Source organism: Piliocolobus tephrosceles, chromosome 6 (assembly GCF_002776525.5).
Source record: "Piliocolobus tephrosceles isolate RC106 chromosome 6, ASM277652v3, whole genome shotgun sequence".
Classification (NCBI taxonomy): Eukaryota; Metazoa; Chordata; class Mammalia; order Primates; family Cercopithecidae; genus Piliocolobus; species Piliocolobus tephrosceles.
In genome coordinates this window covers 101,431,326-101,453,962 of record NC_045439.1, presented here as the reverse complement: position 1 = coordinate 101,453,962, position 22,637 = coordinate 101,431,326, and the positions used below count along the sequence as shown (strand labels likewise).

General features: G+C 48.4%; 2 protein-coding genes across 5 annotated transcripts in view; one reads left to right on the top strand and one right to left on the bottom strand.

The window, feature by feature from the left end:
- The window catches only part of ZNF609 (zinc finger protein 609), a 240,215-nt gene extending 235,847 nt beyond the window's left edge, over positions 1-4,368 (top strand). For all 4 annotated transcript variants that reach the window (XM_023185282.3, XM_023185284.3, XM_023185283.3 and 1 more), the window contains one exon: positions 8-4,368. The gene's annotated coding sequence lies outside the window, so the exon portion shown is untranslated. The remainder of the gene's footprint in view (positions 1-7) is intronic.
- Positions 4,369-5,847: 1,479 nt separating this feature from the next.
- OAZ2 (ornithine decarboxylase antizyme 2) lies at positions 5,848-21,930 on the bottom strand. Its single transcript, XM_026455090.2, is given in 6 exon segments — positions 5,848-7,104; positions 7,348-7,433; positions 9,082-9,257; positions 10,153-10,233; positions 10,235-10,310; positions 21,709-21,930. Coding segments are annotated over 6 exon segments (570 nt in total). The 5' UTR covers positions 21,729-21,930; the 3' UTR covers positions 5,848-6,973.
- Between the last annotated feature and the right edge of the window lie 707 nt (positions 21,931-22,637).

The window sequence follows — 22,637 nt, the reverse complement described above, 5'->3', positions numbered from 1 at the left end:
CTTGCAGACATCAAGTGCCCGGATAAAATCAGCTTCATGGGCCCGGACTGGCTCACCCAAGGAGGTGCTGAAGGTGCCATTTAGACATCAGTTAAATGGTGTTGATCATCCTGTTTGCCGTTTCCTCCATGACTGAAGGCAGACCCTTGGCTATCTCACCTCCACCAGACCTCCGGACTACCTGACCCTCCATCTTCCTCAGGAGCTGGAGAGCTGGTACTTAGCAAAAATATTTATTCTCTCAGCCACAGTCATGACTGTTGTGGCCTCTGTGGAGATGAAGGCACGGAAAGCAACCAGGGGAACATGGCCTCAGCCCAGAGAAGCCACTGCTCTGTTCCCCAAGCCCTTGGTCTGCTGCCAGAGCAGTACCAGCCCCCCTGCCCACCAGGGAGGGACCCCCACCCCCAAGCACTGGGTAAGGTCTGAAGACAGCACAGCAGCCATACCCCTCACCATCATTACCACCATCACCAGATTCTGCATCTCCCTAGTGTTTTGCACCCTGGGAATTGGCAGCATGTGGAGGAACTAGAATCTCAGGAAAGAAATTGGGGGTTGTTTTCTACGTAATTGTGAAAACAAGGTCTTCAAATGTGGAGACTTCTCCCCATTTACATGAGCACATGTAAACGCTCACAACCTAGCCTGGAAAGGAAGACCAAGGCATCTGCCCCAATGTGGCCTTGAGCTGCCTGTGAGGCAGGGGGCAGGGGTTCCACCACCAGCACAGGGCTCCCCAGGGACACTGGGAGCAAGCTGGTGCTGGAGCATGAATGGCATCTGTGAAGTAGAACCTGCGTCCCCACTAAGTCCTGCTGCTTCTTATTCCCCAACTCCTTGCCCTTTTCCCTTCCCTCCTAACCCCTTGGTGCCTTTCCCAGGGGGATCCCCACACTGGTCTTGCCTCTTCTTTTCCACTGCTTGGCTTTTAAGCCTCAGGCAGATAAACTAGTATTCTCCCCAGCATGGGGAACCTTGGAGTCTGCCAGGTCACCTTAGGGCAAGGCCCAGAAGGCAGCCCCTGGGAGCACCCAGCAGTTCTTGGAGATGTACTGTCATCTAGCCATCTGATATCTTCCTCATTTGGGGCCACAAATGTATACAGCCCAATTCCTCTGTCTACAAGTACATGATTTTATATAGCTCAGTCTATAACTTCCTTGTGGGCCAATATAAGCTGTGTTTCTTGGTAACACGTATTTTGTTTGAGGGGCCACTGGCCGTGGGAGGTTATTTGTTCCTTAGACCCTGGGATAACACATCCAAGCCATTACTTATTAGAGTCTCAGAATGTACTCAGTGGAGCTGTGCTTTGAGGCAGCCAACATTTCTCTGCTCTCCTTAGAAATGCAGTCTCCCAATGGAAGCTTTATGCTCTTTGTACTGGGAAAGTGAGGATGATTTGGTAGCTTTATTGGGGTCATGTCTTCCCCAAGGTGTGGGGAGCTTTAGCTTACTTGGCTTTTGAGGTATCATCCCTCTATTCTCCCCTCCTATCTTTCCATGACCCTCTGGATTGAGAGAGGTAAAGACTGACAGACACCAGCGTAGGCTGGAAAAGGGAGTGTGTGACCAGAGTGCCAAAAATGACTAGGAGCCGGAACTGCTCCGACTCAGTTTGGAGAATGGGTAACGGGACAGTAAGCACAATGCCCAGTAGTACTTGATTTCCAAGGACCCTGGAACCCTACACATGAGAGGCTTAGGGTCACCATCTGCTCAAGAGGATCCCCTCTGATCTACAGGCCTTTCCCCTAGGTGTCTACGTCCTCGTTTTTGTTCAAGTTGGGTTCTGAGCCCTCCCCAAAAACCATTGTTTTAGACCTCTTGGCAGGGCCCCAAAACAACCTCCCTCATACCCATCATATTCCTTCTGCCTCCTGCTGCCCTCGTGGGCAGTGCTCTGAGCAGTGACCTCCCTTTCCTCCATGGAAGTAGCTAGTGCAGACACCTTCACCCCCCCTCACCTGAGTCACCTCAACCAAGAGGGTGACTGAATTTCGGCCTGATTATGCCCTCCTGGAGCTCCTGTGAGGTGGAGCCAAGGGCCCCTCTCTGTTCCTGTTTGTTTTAAAATATTGTTGTGTGTTTTGTATCTGTGGCACTGGCCTGCAGCATACTCTGTACATATTGTAAAGAAACCGTTTGGAGTAATTTTCTTTTGCATTGGGCAGGTATGGCCCTGCATTCCTGCCGTTTCCACTCGTTCTGTAACAGAGGATGAACTTCTGTATTAGCTGGGCAGCCTTGGGTTCTCCAGAAGAGAACAGGTTTTTCTTTTCCTTTTTAAATTTTCTTCTTAAACATTTGGCTCTTTGATCCTCATATCCAAGTCTCCCCTGAAGAGTAGGAGCTGCTCAGAAGAGCAGGTGAAAGCCACAATGGCAGATCCTGATGCTTGCCAGGCCTAGTCTTCCCTCCAAAATAACATGAAGCAGCAGCTGTGGAGATTCTTGACAAGTGCTAAGTGAAAGATTTGCTGTCCACCTCTACATGGGGAGGAGAAACACAGGTGGGAGCTACCTGTGGCATCCATGATCTAGTCAGAGGGATGAGATGCTCAGCAGGGATCCCCATCCTATCCCACCCCACAAAGAAAGGCTGGAAAAATTTGCTACCAAGGGCCAAGACCACCAGACGAAGCCTGTCTCTGAGCCACCCCTGCCCAGGCCCTCAGACATTGCTCACTGGGCTTCCCATCGAGGAGAAGCTGAAGAGAGAGGGGGCCTCATCCCCAGATAGATCAGGCAAGGCTTGGAGAGCTGCTGTTTAGGATCCACATCAACTACTTCCTCATTTTAAGGTATGGCAGTTCCCTTCATCCCCTTTTCCTGCCTTGTACATGTACATGTATGAAATTTCCTTCTCTTACCCAACTCTCTCCACACATCACAAGGTCAAAGAACCACACGCTTAGAAGGGTAAGAGGGCACCCTATGAAATGAAATGGTGATTTCTTGAGTCTCTTCTTTCCAGGTTTCAAGGGGCCATGGGAGGACTTAGAGAGTTGCGAGTGAAGACTGCAGAGGGCTAGGAAAGTATTGTATACAGGTTTTGAGGCCACCCATGTCACTTATCCCGTATACCCTCTACCATCCCCTTGTCTACTCTGATGCCCCCAAGATGCAACTGGGCAGCTAGTTGGCCCCGTAATTCTGGGCCTTTGTTGTTTGTTTTATTATTTGGAAATCCCAGGAAGCTTTCCAGTGATCTCCTACCATGGGGCCCTCCTGGGATCAAGCCCCTCCCAGGCCCTGTCCCCAGCCCCTCCTGCCCCAGCCCACCCGCTTGCCTTGGTGCTCAGCCCTCCCACTGGGAGCAGGTTGGGGCGAGCTGGAGGCCCGGGCTGGAGGGGCAGTGTTGCTGTTCATAGATTTTGTTCCATTGGCGTTGCTCTGTTGGATTTAATTTCAGTCTTCCTGATTCTTCCCTTCTGTAAAGTGTACATTACCAAGTTCCTTGTTTTTTTATATATATATATAAATATATATATATACAAACTGTACTCTTTTTGCCTTTGTACATTCAGGCAAGAAGAGAAAATAAATCTTTTTAAGAGACAATCACAAATCTGTGAGGGCTGCTGGTTATTTCTCCTGGAGTTTGCTGCTGAGCTGCCTCTTCCTTCCTCCCAACTTTCCTGTTCTCCCTCAGCTTTCCTGATCTTCCTGGCCCTGCTCCATATGCATCCTCAGCTTCACTTTCCCTGGCTGATGGCAAGTTGTTGAATCCAGTGTCCAGACTACCTGCCTTGTAACCCTTTTCTGCCCAGCATTGTTTTCTGGCTTGGCCAGTGGCTCAGCCCAGGAGCTTTACTCTGTGCCCTGGCCTCCCCTCTCTTCACCTTTAGATTCCATTCACCGAAGTGACTTTGGACCCCTGGGTACTCTGGGACGTGTTTCCTGGAGGCCCTGGCTTGGGAAACTCACCTGTGAAACTATGCAGCTGGGAGCTCTCTGCCTAAGAGTTTGCACTATTTAAACCTGCCTGGGAGTTAGGACGGATGGTTTTAGGAATGACCAGGAAACTACCCCTAAAACTCCCCCTACATTCCAGCCTCTAGAATGCTCTGATCCAGAGCTCAGTGGATGATTCCCAGCTGGTGGACTCTGTGGCTACCCCATCAGAACAAGGGCTAAGGGTTTATGGGTCAAGAGTATTTGATCAGAATTTTAAAGGGTGGTACACTCTGAAACACAGCCCAACCAAACCATTGTTTGGCCTCTTTCTCTTTTCCTCTACCTTCCTCCTCCCCCCTTCTTCCCCTCTCTACTTCCTCTTCTTAATTGGCTTTGGAATTGAAGTATATTTTTAAATTATTTGTTGTATTTATTGAATAAAGTTTTTAATGTCCCTGTTCTTAAATTTAGACTTAGTTTGCCTTTCACACTCCACTCCCACCCCACCCCCAAAATATTCTACCTTCTAAGTTGCTTTTTAAACTGTAGTGCAGCCTTTTGGGTACCATATTTCTTTCCTGTCAGTGGTCTTCAATAACAAAAGTTTTTTTTGAAAAGGAAAATCTTCCACTGGGTGCCTGGGTTTCCAGTTTAGCCTTTCTGACTCTAGCTGTATTGAAGAGGAACCACCAATAGGTGGCAGCAGAATCTCAAGCAGGTTTCTTGGGAAAAAGTAAGGGACTGAGTTTTGTATTGGTTCTTTTTCATCTGTCTTGTAAATTCCTTGTGTTTGAGTTTAGTATCTGCATCCTAAACTGCCAGCTGCCTTTAGGAATTACCTGCCCAGTGGGGGACATCTGATTTCGACTGAATGTCTGTAGTCCCAGACTTGCTCTAATAACACCTGCCAGGCACAGTGGCTCACGCCTATAATCCCAACACTTTGGGAGGCTGAGGCGTGTGACTCATTTGAGGCCAGGAGTTCGAGACCAGCCTGGGCAACATGGCAAAACGCCATCTCTACTGAAAATACAAAAAATCAGCTGGGTGTGATGGTGGGCACCTGTAATCCCAGCTAGTCAGGAGCCTGAGGCAGGAGAATCACTTGAACCCAGGAGGCAGAGGTTGCAGTGAGCCAAGATTACACCACTGTACTCCAGCCTGGGCAACAAAGTGAGATTCCATCTTTAAAAAAAAAAAAAAACTTGGGAGTGGAGCTCATTACTTTTAATGACTACAAGTTAAAGAGTCCAAGATTAATTACTTGGCCCACAGTGAAAACACAAGCAGGCTCCATAAAGAGCCATGTGAGAGCCACAGCTTAACAGTAGACAGTTGCAAAAATGTAGGAGGTGGAAGAACATGCCCTTCACTTGGCAAAACAGAAGCAAAAGAAAAAAAGTCCTAGTAAATCCTTGTGAAATTTAAAAAACTGTGGTGAGGAGGATTCCATCCCCCCGGGTGCCACTGAGAGCTTATTCATCAGGCTGTTATGTGGGGGACTGGAAACCACACCTTAGGACACTGAGCTCCAAAAGGAGAAAACTAGAATAGGGAAGGTGTGTGCTGCACCCTTCAAAGACCTCAGGAATGGGAATGTCAGGAGCTCCATGCGTCAAAACCCAGTTTCAGGACCCAACCTCCCCAGCCTTTTATAGAAAAGGAAGAGCTAAGAGCAGATTAGATCTTGGGTATAGCCTCTCCTAGATGAAGCTGATGTGTACACATCTGTCTCTCCAGGGGGCTCTGGCAGTGAGTCTCAGACTCCTAGCAACCCTGCATTTCACAGTGTAATATGGCCCCAGAGACCTGGGCCAGTTTATCTGTCCTCCTACACTGCAGCTTTTTTTCCCAAGGAGTACGCACCACACCTCTATTAGGCTCTGGACTCAAAACAGTTTGGTAGGCAGTTGGTCCTAGTTCAGAAATAAAGAATAGACCAACCACAACTTTAAATCAGTTTATTGACACAGTAACACAACACACTTGCCTCCCTGACATCCCTGTCCCCCTCACCAAATCTAGATCTCTTCCCACTTCCTCTCCCCTTAGAAAAATCTGTTTAATGACAACAGTTAAGGGCAGGCCACTTCTACACTCCCAGCGCTACCCTAGGCCCTGCAGAGCAGGTTCTCAGGCACTACTCAGAACCTGGTGGGGAGGCAGCTAGTGCTATACTCAGCCAGCCAGAGGCATCCAGTCCCTAAGAAAAGATTCCCCCACAATTCCCAGGCCCTGAGTTGCTATATATTCCTCTTCCTCTCTGTTCTTTGTGACCCCAGGAAGGAGACCTTGGGGCCTGGGCCTGCAGCCAGGAGCAATAACTCCTGGCAGTGATTTGAGAATTAAGAGTTTGGCTAGTGTTTTTATGGCCCAGGCATCCCCCTAAAAAGCCCTGGTGGTGGGAATAAATCTCAATGCCCCTATTTAAAATGTACTGATAACATTAAACAGATTAAGCCAGCTTAACCAAATGCCAGAATAACACTAAGCTGTAAAGAAGGAGGGGTCTGACCTGCTTACTCCAGGCCAGACACAAATGCACACAGAGAAGCCCAGGTAAGAGTGTCAAAAAACAACTCAAGGACACTGCCCAGGGACTGAAAAGCCTATACTCAGGAGCCCCTGGGGTGACAGGAAGCAAAGAAAGAAAATACACAGTCTTAATAACCAAAACAGAAAGCCAACAGCAGGGAAACCTGAGCCTGACAGTGCTGCCCACCAGCCCTCCAGGCCATGCCCCTGAACCCAGACAGTCCCTCCCCCTCTAGGCAATGTCCTCCCCTAGGCTAGATAGAACACATCACACAGCGCAGTTTAAAAAGCTTCTAATGCCAGTTCATAAACATCTTCATTTACTATTGGTGATTACATGTGAATAATATGTTTATACTGTTCTTTATGGAAAACAATTTCAACGAGTCAACTCCGAGAACACAACAGGCAACCCTCATCCTGAGCCCCTCAGTGTCCTTCCCTAGACAGCGAGGAGCCCTCTCGTCTGTCCCAGGGCTGCCTAACTTCCCCTCTTCCCCCACTGTGGCTCTTGGGCAAAGCATCCTCTATGACTATTAGTCCTCATCGGACAAGTTCTGGTCCAGGGGATAAACCATGAACATCACATCTGGCCGAGAGGGGACACAGGGATGGCCTGGACGTACAATCTCAAAGCCCAAGAAGCTGAAGGTCTTCAGGAGTGGAGCTGCAGAAGACAGAGTATTAAAAAGTCTGATGAGAAACACAGGGTAGGCTGAAATCAAAACCCAAAGATGGAACAAATAAACACTAGGCTTTTACTAACCCTTTGGGCACTTGCCCTCCCGCCATGATTTCCCAGGGTTTGAAAGGCAAATTCAAGAGTCCCACCTCATCGTGGAGGTGCTCCCTTCCCTCCCCCAGGCCCCACTGTCTGGGCTATAAGGCTCAGGCTGCTCTGACTCCTCACCTCTGTCTTCTCGGCCCTTCCTGAAGCAGATGAAGACATAGTTCACTTTCATCTTCTCTTCAGCAAACTCTAGCAGTGCTAACAATCTGCAGGAAGCAAAGAGAAGTACTGAGGCCCATCGCCACCTTCCTAGACCTCCCTCCCATTCACACCCCACCCCCACCAACCCAAAGGCTTTTCTGAGGCCTACAACCAGCAGTATAAATGCAGAAGCTCCGGGCGGGGCTCACGCCTGTAATCTCAGCACTTTGGGAGGCCAAGGTGAGTGGATCACGAGGTCAGGAGATCAAGACCATCCTGGCTAACACAGTGAAACCCCACCTCTACTAAAAATACAAAAAATTAGCTGGGCGTGGTGGCGGGCGCCTGTAGTCCCAGCTACTCTGGAGGCTGAGGCAGGAGAATGGCATGCACCCAGGACGCGGAGCTTGCAGTGAGCCGAGATTGTGCCACTGCACTCCAGCCTGGGCAACAAAGCGAGACTGTCTCAAAAAAAAAAAAAAAAATGCAGAAGCTCCAGGAGGTACATTCCTATGTCAAGACCTCAAGAGCCTTGCATTCAGAAAAAAAAAAAAAAAAAAAAAAGCCACAGCACCTGAGAAAAATGTTATTGACTTTTCCTGTAATGGGAGTTCTTCATCTGAAAAGTAACACTACCCATCTTAAGTAATGTTGTTCACAAGACAGAGTTTGGGGCCTAGAAAGAAAACCCAGTTCTTCGGGTGTCCGCCAGATTGCCAAGTTCAACATGATCACCTGCCACTGACAGGGACACTCTGGGCTCTAACACAGCCTAAAAGGATTTTCTAAAGAGGCTGGGACCACTCAGGAACTCTGTCCCCGGGACATTTCTTACAATCTTGGCCTCTTGGAGAGTCTGCCCGATCCAATGAAATCCCACTTACCTCTGAGCTTCCTGGGTGGGGTGTGAATGGGAGGGGGGAGGTCTAGGAAGGTGGTAACGGGCCTAAGTACTTCTCTTTGCTTCCTGGCCTTTTTTTTTTTTTTTTGAGATGGAGTCTTGCTCTGTCCCCAGGGCTGGAGTGCAGTGGCCGGATCTCAGCTCACTGCAAGCTCCGCCTCCCAGGTTTACGCCATTCTCCGGCCTCAGCCTCCGGAGTAGCTGGGACTACAGGCGCCCCCACGTCGCCCGGCTAGTTTTTGTAGTTTTTAGTAGAGACGGGGTTTCACCGTGTTAGCCAGGATGGTCTCGATCTCCTGACCTCGTGATCCGCCCGTCTCGGCCTCCCAAAGTGCTGGGATTACAGGCTTGAGCCACCGCGCCCGGCTTAGTTTTTTGTATTTTTAGTAGAGATGGGGTTTCACCACGTTAGCCAGGATGGTCTCGATCTCCTGACCTCGTGATCCGCCCGCCTCAGCCTCCCAAAGTGCTGGGATTACAGGCTTGAGCCACCGCGCCTGGCTGCTTCCTGGCCTTTTAAACTACACCACTGTGTAGCTAAAGGGGGATTTAGTGTCTGCTGGGAAGAGTGAACCATGGGGCGATTAACTGGCAGGCATTTGGTTAATGTGATAACAATCTGCTTTAATTATAACCTAGAGCAGGCCTGTCTTACTGGCTAAAAATAACCTGTTACAAAACGGTATCTGCTTGGGGAGTCTAGAGCTAAGGGAGAAGGCACAGACTCCCCTACAATTCTGTTACCCGCAGTAAACATATACTCTTCTCTGGAATGGGAACTCCTTTCCCTTCCCCAGCATTTGGCTCTTTACCCTTCTTTGCTCCCATCAGCTAATAATCCATCTGGGATTTCTACAAACAGGCTCTGGCTGGACAGGACTGCATCCCAAGAAGAGACCTTCACCTCGGTGACCTCATACTGGAAGTGGACGATGTGAGGTTTTCCATCATTCACAGGGAGGTCCTGGGTCACAGTGAGCTTCTCGTCCTGGGAAGGAAAGCAGGGCAGAGGACCAGGTCACTACTGCTTCTGGCCATATCATCCACTCCCTAATCTAGGCAATGCCGGGAGTCCCCTTAGGCCAGTCTCAGGGTAGCGTGGGATAGAGGCCATGCTGAAAATGCAGAGTGTCATGATGGCTAAAAGGAGCTGTCACTTACCAGGCACTAAGACCAGTTGATGGTAGTAAAAGCTAGCAAGGTAGGAAGGGAAATATTTACCAATTGTCCACTAGGTGCCAAGTACAAAGTGCTGTCCCATATATTACCTTTATCACCATGACAAGCACTTCAGATGGTAATTAACAACTCCACTTTAAGTCTGAGAATAATGAAGCAACTGACCCGAGGCTCCAAAGACAGTGAATGGCAGAGATGAGATTCAAACCCAGGTCTCCCTGACTCGAAAGCCCACACTTTCCCCCAACACCATGTTCTTTTCCTTCCCTGTCAGAAAGGGAAACATCAAAAACAAATGAGGATATGTGTGAGGGTTTGGCTAGAGCCCCAGTCAGCCAAAGTCTGATTCCAAGTGGACTGTAGGGTCCGTGTTATCTTCCGTGTTACCTCCCTTGGGCACAATCTCTAAAGCCCAGAATTCAGCTACCCTGCTAACCTTCCATCCCAGTCTTAGTGAGAAGCTAAACTAACTTCTGGGCCTCAATTACAGCAAATTAAAAGGCAACAAATGGTGCTGTTATCTTTCCTCTAGTATTCCCAATAAGCCATGCAACAGCCTCAGCTGAAAGAGTCCTTCACAGTACCCCCACTGGCCTAGGCTAAGAGCCAGAGGACTACAGAAAATGATTACCGCCCTTGAGCAGCAGCTCAGTGGAGTCTGAGAAGGCTCCATCCCCAGCCTTCCATCCCAGGGTCCTCCTTACCTTATATATTAGAGCTGAGAGAGAAGGATCCCTGCCGCCCCCTCGCCCACCGGGGATCTTCGACAGTGGGTGAGGGGCATCAGGAGCACCACAGAGGCCCTGGAACAATGTGCCTGCAGCACTGGAGCTGGGGACAGTTACTCAAAGGCAAAATACTACTGTAAGAGACAGAGAGAGTGAGACAGTAAACACCAAGACTTGACGTTTTTTTTTTTTTTTTTTTGAGGCGGAGTCTCACTCTGTCGCCCAGACTGGAGTGCAATGGCATGATCTCGGCTCACTGCAACCTCTACTTCCCAAGCTCAAGCAATTCTGCCTCAGCCTCCCGAGGAGCTGGGACTACAGGCGCATGCCACCACACCCAGCTAATTTTTGTATTTTTAGTAGAGATGGGGTTTCACCATGTTGGCCAGGCTGGTCTCGAACTCCTGACCTCGTGATCCATCCACCTCAGCCTCCCAAAGTGCTAGGACTATAGGCGTAAGCCACGGCGCCCGGCCAAGATGTAAAGGTATAACTCAAATCCCACCCCCACCCATCCCGGCTCGCTCTAAACAAGGGAAGGCTTATGAAGGCTCCCCAACTGCCCCAGTCCTGTGGGCTTCAGCTTCCAGAACTATGCTGCTGTCTTAGGGGGAACCCACCGTGTTGCAGAGGCATGGGGAAGGAGTCTCAAAAAGGCCAAGCTGGCGCGAACCTGGCTCACTGCAACCTCCGCCTCCCAGGTTCAAGTGATTCTCCTGCCTTAGCCTCCGAAGTAGCTGGGATTACAGGCATGTGCCACCACGCCTGGCTGATTTTGTATTTTTTAGTAGAGACGGGGTTTCACCATGTTGGTCAGGCTGATCTCGAACTGCTGACCTCCAGTCATCCGCCGGCCTCAACCTCCCAAAGCGCTGGGATTACAAGCATGAGCCACCACACCCGGCTGGAGTGAGAAATCATTTAACTAAATTCCTTAACGGTTAAGAATAAAACTAAATCCAGGGATTTAGCTCCCAGAGCAGAGGTACACAATAGTACATAGAATACTGTGATATCTGATTTGCCCCTGGTATGCCACCAAATGCGGGGCCTTCTTGCCCTTCTTTGCTCATCCTTTTGTGACCTGAGCATGGGAAGTCAGGTAATAGTGATGTGGTCAGAACAGACACTCAGATGTGCTGGGTGCAGGGTATGTGCTGGGAGAGGATACATGCTATGACCTGAGTAAAGAATCCAATAATCAGACAGATTATAGCAGGTAAAAGGCTCCTAAAGGAGCTCCCTGTCACCTTACTGGCCACCTTGATTTTCGGATGGACCCAACAGGGCTGTAGATCTGCTCAACGGTCTTTGAATCCAATTTAGTGGTTCCTTAGGCTGAGATGTAGTTTATTCCATAGGCCAAGGGCCAAGTGAAGCAGAGAAAGAGGTAAATTGTGTGTGCGTGTACACACCACGACTCAGCAACAGGCCTGTTCCCCAGCCACCACACATCAGCCTCAGAGCAGCTGGAATGCAGTGGACACATATGGGGGTACTGCAGTGGTGTGCTGGGGCCAGCTCACACAATCGTGCACATCTCTTCCCAAGTATGTGTTTAATGATGTCATGTTGGTAGCTTGAATTGGCCATTGGAGGAGTATTTACACTGCAAAAGTCCCCAAATGCTGTAAATCAGGGCTTTTTTCCCCCTGAAAGCCATTGTAAAATGGTATGAGGTAACTATTCTTCACACTGTCCTTTGCTTTAGATAGCATGGCATGCCAATTTTGGACTCTCCTAAATGAAGAACAACAAAACTGAACTCACACCTAACATGGCAATGGTACAGTAACCGAAGGGGCAGTCCTATTAGCAGAACTGTATCTGCACTCCAGCTGAAAATGGAAGTCCAAATCCATCACTGCTCAGCTCCTAGGGTCTGTTCTCTCAAAGATTTCAAATGGAGGCCTACAAGTATACTGGAAATTTCTTTGAGAAATGGATTTCCCACAAAAGTGTCCATGGGTGAGGAGCAGCGTCATTATCTAGGGGTGCACTTTGGGAGGTCAAAGAGGGAGGATCACTTGAGCTCAGGAGTTCAAGACCAGCCTGGCCAACATGGCGAAACCCCATCTCTACTAAAAGTACAAAAATTAGCTGGGTGTGGTGGCAGGCGCCTGTAATCCCAGGTATTCAAAAGGCTGAGGCAGAAGAATTTATTGAACCCAGGAGGTGGAGGCTGCAGTTAGCCAAGATTGCGCCACTGCACTCTAGCCTGGGTGACAGAGCCAGACTCCTCAAAAAAAACAAAAAAAAATCTAGGGCTGTAACCACATATCCACCTCTTCCCTCCTCTGGAAAACCTCAGGTCATCCTCACCTCCTCCACTCTTGGCCTCACCAACAGCTGTTAACAGAAAGGGCTGAACTGGGCGCAGTGGCTCACGCCTGTAATCCCAACACTTTGGGAGACTGAGGCGGGTGGATCACTTGAGGTCAGGAGTTTGAGAGCAGCCTGGCCAATATGGTGAAACCCCATCTCTACTAAAAACACACAAAAAAAATTTAGCCGGGTGTGGTGGTGGGCACCTGTAGACCCAGCTACTCAGGAGGCTGACGCAGGAGAATCGCTTGACCCTGGGAGGTGGAGGCTGCAGTGAGCTAAGATTGTGCCACTGCACTCCAGCCTGGGTGATGGAGTGAAACTTCAGCTCAAAACAAAAATGGCCAGGCATGGTGGCTCACACCTGTAATCTCAGCAGTTTGGGAGGCCGAGGTGGGTGGATCACCTGAGGTCAGGAGTTTGAGACCAGCCTGGCCAACATGGTGAAACCCCATCTCTACTGAAAATACAAAAATTAGCTGGGCATGGTGGTGTGTGCCTGTAATCCAAGCTACTAAGGAGGCTGAGGCAGGAGAATCCCTTGAACCCGGGAGGTGGAGGTTGCAGTGAGCAAAGATCGCACCACTGCACTCCAGCCTGGGCAACAAAAGCAAAACTCTGTCTCAAAAAAAACAAAAACAAACAAACAAAAAAACAGAAAGGGCTTAACAGAGGACTATGCTACTGTTTTCAAGGACAGGAGTTATTTTCTGCTGGGGACAATGAGCTACTGTGATTCCGCCTTCCAATGTGTTAAGTGTCCAGACTAGAAAAAATAAGACAAGGGTTGGAGGCAGGGGGGGAGTTTCCCCAAACAAATGCACACACATGCACCACATCATACGATTCCCTTCTCATTCTCCAATGACTACTTCTGGCCTGTGCTGAGGTTCCTGCAGGGGCATGAGGAGTGCTGGGCCACTGGAGAAAGCTGATTTGCTTCTATTGGTCAGTGGAGTTAGCCAAAGATGGGGCAAACCCCTCTGAGATAGACAGATTATCATCTTGTATATGAAGAGAATTAATTAGGTTCACAAAACAACCCTATCAATCACCAAGGCCCTTGCAATTCTATAATTCTGGTGCCAGGCTCCTACTTCCAAAGGAATTATTCCTCAAATGGTCTTTAGATGAGCAAGCTACATTCAACCTCTGCCCTGCATTCCAGCTACCATCTTGATTCTTAGCTAATTTTTACTTGCAAACAGCAGAAGCAATGGGTACAACTCACTGAAACGATGAGAATAAAGTGAGGATATTGTTTTTAGACCATAATCCCCTTTGTCTTCCTAGAAATAATCCCTGGAGCCGGCCTGCCCTGTGTCCAGCACTAATCTATGAGCTTGTGATATTTCTTTTTTTAAGCTAGTCATATTTAGCAGTGGGGCTTGTGATATTTCTGGTTTCCTGATCTCTCTCCTCTTCAAATAAATGCAAGATATCTACGCCATGGTAACATGTCATTTACTTCCCCACTCTCACATACAAGGATCCTGGAGGCTCTGCTCCTCCCCCATAAATCTGTGCAGGAAAGCGAGTGTGTGTGTGAGTGGGGGTGAAGGGGTGTTTCAAGCCCCCGCTCTGGGAACTAGTTCCAGTTCCCCAAAAGAAACAGCTGGGGTTTCGGATAAGCTTAGTAGTAGACAGTAGATCACAATAATTATCTTCATCGTCCACATAAAGATCTGTTATTAGTTACTTGCTGTGAATGGCAAATTGCTTCTCTTCCAAAAAACCTGACCGTCATTTCTGAATTGAGAAAGGAAGGTGGATGGGTACGTATGTGGTAGTTAAAGACATTAAGGGGCATGAAATTACCCAGTAATGGCCTTCTCTTCTAATAATCGCTTTAATAATCAAATGGTTCAAATCGCTTCTAATAATCAAATGGTATTAAAGATCCGCCACCAAGCTCATTAGGAATAGTGAATCCTGGAAGAATTTAAGCACAACAGACAGTGACTTCTAAACACAAGTATTCCTATCCTAAGATCCAAACCAGGTTGGGCAGGTTGGGTTTCTTTTTTTTTTTTTTTTTTTTTGAGACGGAGTCTGGCTCTGTCTCCCAGGCTGGAGTGCAGTGGCCGGATCTCAGCTCACTGCAAGCTCCGCCTCCCGGGTTTACGCCATTCTCTTGCCTCAGCCTCCCGAGTAGCTGGGACTACAGGCACCCGCCACCTCGCCCGGCTAGTTTTTTGTATTTTTAGTAGAGACGGGGTTTCACCGTGTTAGCCAGGATGGTCTCGATCTCCTGACCTCATGATCCGCCCGTCTCGGCCTCCCAAAGTGCTGGGATTACAGGCTTGAGCCACCGCGCCCGGCCCAGGTTGGGTTTCATATTCAGTTTAGTCTTGTTTCTAACTGGCTCCTATCCCCAGCTTTTTCCAATCCTTCCTCATCTCCTGGTCACACCACTTGAGGACAGGCATGGTTTAATCTCAACCACCAAAAGGATGATTTAAGAAACAGGCTGGGCATGGTGGCTCATGCCTGTAATCCCAGCACTTTGGGAGGCTGAGGTAGGAGAAATGCTTGAACCAGGAGGCGGAGGCTGCAGTGAGCTGAGATCGCACCACTGCACTCCAGCCTGGGTGACAGAGCGAGACTCTGTCTCAAAAAAAAAAAGAAGCTAAGTCCTTTTCAGAAGCTGAAAAGATCAGGCTGATTAAGGAGAATCAAATGTATCAGACTGAAACCAAACATCCAGCTGGGCTGGTCCTGCTTTGCAGGAGATAAAAGAAATACACCATGCTGGAAACTATCGTGTCAGGTATCCAGCATACAAGGCAATTCGGAAGAGAGATGGAACATTAGAGTCAATCTGTTAGTGCCTTTTATTTTCTCAGTGATAGGACATGCCCTTGGAAACACTCCTCAGAATACATATGAGTGCTACTAACATATCACATCCTGCTGTCTCTAAAGTGTCTGTGAAACTGTTGTATGAAATGCCCTTAGCAGGTTACAATTTCACACACTGACTACAGATTGGCAGTGTATGCAGCAGATGTATAGCTGGGCAATGACGATGGTAAATAAAATTTTTATAATTCAAATGCTATTTCTAAATCTCTAGGGTACTTACTATTTAGAATTAACCCTTAAGTCTCTTGATAAAAGTAAAGGATCTTCTGTTAAAGAATCACTTCCAGCTGGGCGCAGTAGCTCACGCCTGTAATCCCAGCACTTTGGGAGGCAGAGGCAGGCGGATCACAAAGTCAGGAGATCGAGACCATCCTGGTCAACACAGTGAAACCCCATCTCTACTAAAAATACAAAAATTAGCTGGGCGTGGTAGTGCACACCTGTAGTCCCAGCTACTTGGGAGGCTGAGGCAGCAGAATCGCTTGAACACGGGAGGCAGAGGTTACAGTGAGCCGAGACCGCGCCACAGTACTCCAGCCTGGCAACAGAGCAAGACTCCGTCTCAAAAAAAAAAAAAAGAATCACTTCCGGCTGTCTTTAAGTCAGTTTTGATTTACACACAGTTGGTCCTCTATATCCACAGGTTCCACATTCATGGATTCAACCAACCATGGGGCAAAAATACTCAGATAAAAAATAGTACAAATAAAAAAGCACTAAAACTATTTACATAGCATTTACATTGTGTTATGTATTATAAGTAATCTAGAGATAATTTAAAGTATATGGGAAGATATACATAGGTTATATGTAAATACTACACCATTTTATATAATGGAATTGAGCACCCTTGGATTCTAGTAAGGGGGAGGTCCTGAAACCAATCCCCCACAGATGGCTACCGAAAGAGTACAGAGTACAAAGAGAAGAGATTCCATATAAAAGTAATTCTGTGAGTAACTTCCACTTAGCTACATCTAAAATATACTTGAATTCAAATTCTCCTTAATATACTTCTGATCATGTTTCACTTGAATCAGTGGCCTCCTTCGCTCATTCAATTCTGCACCCTTTCTCTCTGGTTTCTATTACCTGCCGGAGAAAGTCAGATGGCCTTGATATTAGCTACCTTTTGGTATCAAATGAAGACAGGAAAGCCACATTCCCAACACAGTTCTACATTCATTTCCCCCTCTCAACCTCTTCTGACCCATTCTTTCTCAGGCCCTGTCTCACAGAACACCCAAAGGTGCCCTCACTTCCCTCATACAGGTTGCTTTTACTCTGAGACTAGGAATGTCTTTGATGACTAATCCCTACGCAAAAAGACATGCCATCACTTAGCAAAACAGAAAGTAAGAAAGGTGGGAGGTGATGACCACCTCCAGTCTAGTGTGGCCCTAGAGGCTGATTTCCAGCTGTCAATGCCCCTTCCATCTGAGAAAGGGCCCCTGGCAGATGCCAGGCATAAGTCATTTCACTAGGGCTGCTCTGCATTCCACAGGGAGTCTTCTTGCTAAGCACAATTATAAAGAAAATGACATCACCACTCTGAATCACAGGCTGAAAGCAAAATTGGGTTTTGGTTGATTCTCCACAAGAAACAGTTACAGTGGTAGCTAGAATATCTGTGCCTTTGAGGTTTGCTTATCACACAGCTGATATTGGTACATATGCCAAAGGTAGGCACAATCACATACGCTACCAGAGGTGAGTGGATAGCTACGTAATCAAGCTTTAAAATAAGACTTTACTTTTACATATTAGTACCTCAATCTAGTTTGTAGAGTAAGGTCATCACACAGTGCCAGCCTCTTCCCAGGATAGAATTACATCATTGTTTATATAGTATCAAAGGCCTAAGAAATTTTCTTAAGGTTTATCTAATACAAAGCATTTTACGCTACTGCTGCTAACCAGACATTACCCATTTTGTTCACTTTAAGTGACAAAATTCTTGCCTGCCTACTTTCCATTTCTGATCTATAACTTTTTTTTTTTTTTTTAGAGATGGGCTTTCACTGTGTTGCCCAGGCTGGTCTCAAACTCCTGGGCTCAAGCAATCGTCTCAGCCTTCCAAAGTGCTGGGATTACAGATGTAAGCCACCATGCCTGGCCTGGTCTGTAACTTTCAGTTAGGCTGGCTGCATAACGTTCTAAATCATGGCACCAACTTGAATCAACACTGTATATTCTTTCAAAAAGGGAAGAATTACTCATTTTGTTTTTCTAGAAATGCACATTTGTAACATCCCTCTATCCCACTCCTCAGTCCCGTTTTTTATATTTTTGAGCAGCTCTGAGACTAAATTTGGATTTCTTGGCAGAGTGAGGAATTGCTATTATTAGCCCACACTGCTTTCTGAAGCTTAGCTCTGATTTGGGGGGATTCCTGACTATACTAGGAGAGTGCCTCTCTCATCTCTCTCTCTCTCCTCTTTCACTCTCTCCTCTCTCTCTCCCCTGTCTCTTCTCCCCCAACCCTCCTACCTATAGGGTGACCTTGCAGGCACATCACAGGAAAACTGGCTCTCCCTACCACTCCACGCCCAACAAGCCATAGTGCCAACAAATAAGGAATAACTGAAACCAGACTCTTTAGGAAGAGACAGAAATTCCATTACCCAGGAAACCACTCAGTGAAGATGCCAATAGTTCTGATATGTTCTTGTGCCCTGCCCCCTTCCCCACAAAAACCACCTGTAGAACCAAATGTGTCTCTTCAAAGCCCATCAGCACAGACTGATAATATCATTATCAAGCCAGGGCTAGTGCTTCCCTACATACTGTACTGTCACAGGTACAAAGCAAGCCCTAGACAGATACTGTCTCCCTGCCCCCGCAAATCCAGGGACAAAAAGGCCAGGAAGCTTGATGTCCTTGGATTTAAACCTCATGTTCAAAAAGGGTAATAAAGGTGCTTGTACTTGTATCTTCTTCCCTCCCCCACCATCAGGAATTCTGACATTTTGGAAGTACCAATCAGAACAACACTGGAAAGGAAGAGCCTTGTTTTCAAAACATGGTGCCAGCTCCTCTGCAACTATTTCTTCCAGGAAACCAAGCCTCCACCTCCTGGGTTTTTCCCTGGAGCCAGGGAAGCTGAAAATCCCATCCCCCACCCAATGGGAACTAAACCCAGCCAGCTCCCCGCTCTATGAATATGAAACACCCAAGAACACTGACTGGGAAGAACATCCGGCTCTTATCGGAATCCCTAGTTAGGACTCTACCAGGATTCCTTTTAGAAAGTTAGGGGCAGGCCCGAGGAAGCTAGGAAACATGCTATGGAAACAGGATTGCCATCACTCAAAGAAATCAGACACCCTGCACACAACACCCCACCCCCAGGCCAAGTAAAGAAGCCTGATCCAAGGCCTAGCTCCTACCCAGGCCCTAGCAGGCCAGTTGGCTCCTCTCTCCACCTGCCTCTCATACAGCCAGGCCCCTCAAATTACCAACACGCTAAGCAAGGGCCCTGGAGACAAGCAAGCCTGTTTTGCCACTTAGGAAGCTGGAAAGATTTTTTGAGTCAGGTTAACCCAACCCCCTCTTCTTTACACATGTAAGCACACTGGCTCAGCCAGAACTCAGGTCTTTCAACCTCACAGTTGGTGAAGACTCTTACGTGTTGGTTCCAAGTTGCTCAACTCTCAGGGCTCAGCCTGCAAAAGACTCGGCACTTCGACCAGCTCAGTCCAGAGGACTCCAGAGAATGACTGCTGAGACCACCCCACCTTCCAACCCCCACTACAGACACACAAAAAGAAGTGGAAAAAAAGTCCATCTCACATACCCCCTTGAGTGGGTTTTGTTGTAGGTCCCTCTGCTTCCCTCCACCCGTGCTTCATCCTGCCCTCTCTCATACCTGCCATCTATCCTCAGCACACACGGCACCTTTGCCACAAGTAACACCTTTGCATCCAGCACTCTCCGAGTCTACATCCGCCTCCACCTCCTCAGCTCCAGAGGGGCTGGGTTACAGAAGATGGAGTGAAAGAGGGGAATGCATAGGGAATGGACATGGAGACTCTTGGAAAAGGAAACTCTAACAGCTGATGGGCTATAGGGTAAAGCGAACTTGGGAGGCAGGGATAACAGGTCAAATAAGACCATAACAAATTATCAAATGGGGAATGAATTTTCTTTCTACATGTAAAGAAGAAATGGGGGTGGGGGCACTGGGTAAGAGTCTGAGACTTGGGGGAAGAAAATGGCCAATAGCTGAGAAATAAGTAACTAGAGACAGGAACTTCAGAGGCTGTTGCAGGTATTGTATCTTGGGTACTTCTGGACAGTACCTGAGAGAGAAAGACTAAGAAATCCCTGAAGAAATGGAGTCCAGGGGGCAGAGGTTGCAGTGAGCCCAGATCGCACCACTGCACTCCAGCTTTTGCCACAGAGTGAGACCCTGTCTAAAAAAAAAAAAAAAAAAAAAAAAAAATTCCTCCAAGAAATTTAGGCCCTTGTCAGTAGAAAAAGAGCTGACACCCACTACAGAAATAGGATGGGAAAAGCTGCGGGAAGGAAGCAGTGGTTTTTAACTCCAGCTTCCCATTATAATTACCTGGGGAGCTTTAAAACTGTATGCTAATAATCAGGACACTCTAGGCCAGTAAGACCAATCTTTGAAGGTGGGGCCCAAGTGACTGCTTTCTCAAATGTGAAGCCAAGGTAAGAAACACTGAAATACAAGAAAAGCTGAAAACCCAGTTGGAATATTTAAGGCTGGTGCTGTTAACAAGTGGGAAAGAAAAGTTGGTAGACTATTTCAGTAAGAAGAGTACCCAAGTTTGAGAGGAACCCTGAGTGGCAGTTAGAGGGCTCTATGCAAAGAAAAGCAATAAAGAAGGCAATGCTTTCAAGAGGAACTGGTCTAATTCTGAATAGAACATGGCCCAATTTAAGAAAGATTTACAGGGAATGGATCTGCTTGCAAAATAATGAGGCCCAAGTGAGAGGCAGAGGCCATAAGGCCAAATCTGGGGACAAAAGGTCTGGTGTGGGGAACTAATGAGCTTCAGACACGGTTTGGACAGGACAGCAACAAGTCTGGGGAAAAAATGAAGAAGAGAATTAGGTCCAAATTGTAAATGAAAGCCATTCTGATGTATAAGGAGCAACTGGAATTAAAAATTCTGAGGAATTAGGAAATTGTGGAACAGTTTCAGAGAACAGAGGCAGAAATATGAAATATATTAAAATTTGAGGGAAGACAGGTAAGAAGGATTGCCTTGGAGAAAGAGAGGCATGCAGAGAAAGGAAAATTGAGCAGCTATCTGCAGGGGGAAGGGTATACCATGCAAGTTTGGAAAACCAGGGTGCTCGGTCTGAGAAAGACGTGCAGCCCTTCTCTAATTAATAGGAGAAGACTAGGGTTGGGTTTTGAGGGAGGAAATTGCAAAGGCCTAGCGTCCAGAATACACAGCTTGGTTTGAAGGCACTGGAGGTACAGGGGGAAGGTTCACTGGAAGCGGGATGGCTGAGTCCTGTGATCTAATGATCCAAAGATGGGATTCAGGTAAGAGGGGAGGGAGAAGGATGAGTTCCAGCTGAGAGAACATGTTTACAGGGTAAGAATGTTTCCAAGAGTGTTGGGGGTATACCATTGGGGCAATAGGATGGAGCACAGAATCAAACCCAGTGTTTGATAAATAAAAGGAATGGCGTTAGGAGACTGGGAAAATGGGGCCTAACTGGGAGAGGGGTGTGGAGGGAGGAAAGTGGGGGAAAGATAAAGCTGAAGTATGGGACCAGGAGGAAGGCTGGACATACGTGTAAGGACTGCTAGGCCTGAAGAGAATGGGGGGAGGGTGATGAGTGAGGGTAACTGAGAACTGAGGGATGGAGGTTGACTTTGGGCGGGGGGCAGTGATACGAGAAGAGTCTGGGTGGGGGGTGCAGTTTTCATCAGGGAGGGGATTCAAAGCGAAGGGTTAAGTGACTTATAAGGGGAGTAAGAAAGATCTGAGGAAGACAGGAAACAATTTGGGGAATCTGGATGCGGGGGAAAGCCCAGTTTGGGGAATGGGGCACAGTTCGGTGGGGCTGAGGAAAAAAAGGGGACCTGGTTGGAAGGTTGGGTTCCGGCTTTTGGGGGCTTTAGGGGAGGAGGAGGCCCGGATGAGGGGGATGGGCCCGGCTGAAGAGAGGGGGCTAAAAGACATAAGAAGGCCCAGCTGCAGGGCTGAGGACCGGACTGGGGTGGCTAAAGTGGTGAAGGGAGCTGGCTGGGAGCGGATGGCCCCGCTGCGGGGAGCGGGGGCCGGCTGGGGGTATGGGAGAGGCCCTCTGGAGCAGATGAGGGAGGATGGGGGCGGGGAGCCTGGGCCGGGCCGTTACCTGTCCTGGGTGTTTATCATCCTCGGCGGCTCTGCTCAGGGTGGGAGGAGGCGGCGCAGGGAGTGGATAGGTGGATGAGTGGGTGGGTGTGGGGTCGCGCGCGCGGGGTCGATCTCTGCGGGCTAAGTCCCTGTCAGGCCGCGGGCCGAGCGCCTCCTCCTGCCTCAGCGAGCGCCTGCCTCCAACTGACCCTCCCCGGCCGCCGCCGACGCCGCCGCAGCCGCCCCGCCCCCGAGTGCCTCATCTGCATAGCCCCACCCCAGCGCCGCGCGGTGTCCTGGGAAACTGGGGCCCACAACAAAGGGCAAAGCTCCGCCCCGCCTCCGAGCAGGCGCACCAGGGACCAATCGTGGGGGTGGGGGTAGGGGGGTCCGAATGAAGGGCGGGCTGTGATGGAGGCCATGGCCAAGGCGGTGGCTTTGCCCGCGGCTGCGGCACCGCGGCCTGGAAGATGCGTTGTGTTTCCTGTAGAGTTTTCTGTGAGGATTGACTCAACCTGGTCCTCATCCCTATTCTTCCTTTGCTTGGGGCCGAACAGGGCTGTGCCATTTGGGAGGATATTAAAACAAAATCAGAAATCTAAGAGAACTACACACATATTAGCACCATTCCCAGTCTGAGTCCAGGCCCACAGATCTGTTATCTCAACTCATAATGCAGAACCTCAGCTGTCAGCGTAAATCAACAATCTCAGCATCTGGCACACATCTCATGTCAATCGTCAAGGCTGCTCCAAGCAGTGGCTTAGGGTCGGTCATCTGAAGCCAGAACTCTGTAGATCATGAGCACAGTTACAGCAAGATAGTCGTGGAAAGCTTTCTCACTAACTTGTTCACAGTGACTTCAGATCACAATCAGTGCAAGTTACTTCAACCGATCATGCAAGGTTACTAGTTCAGTCACCTCCATTCATTATCCCTACTGGTCCT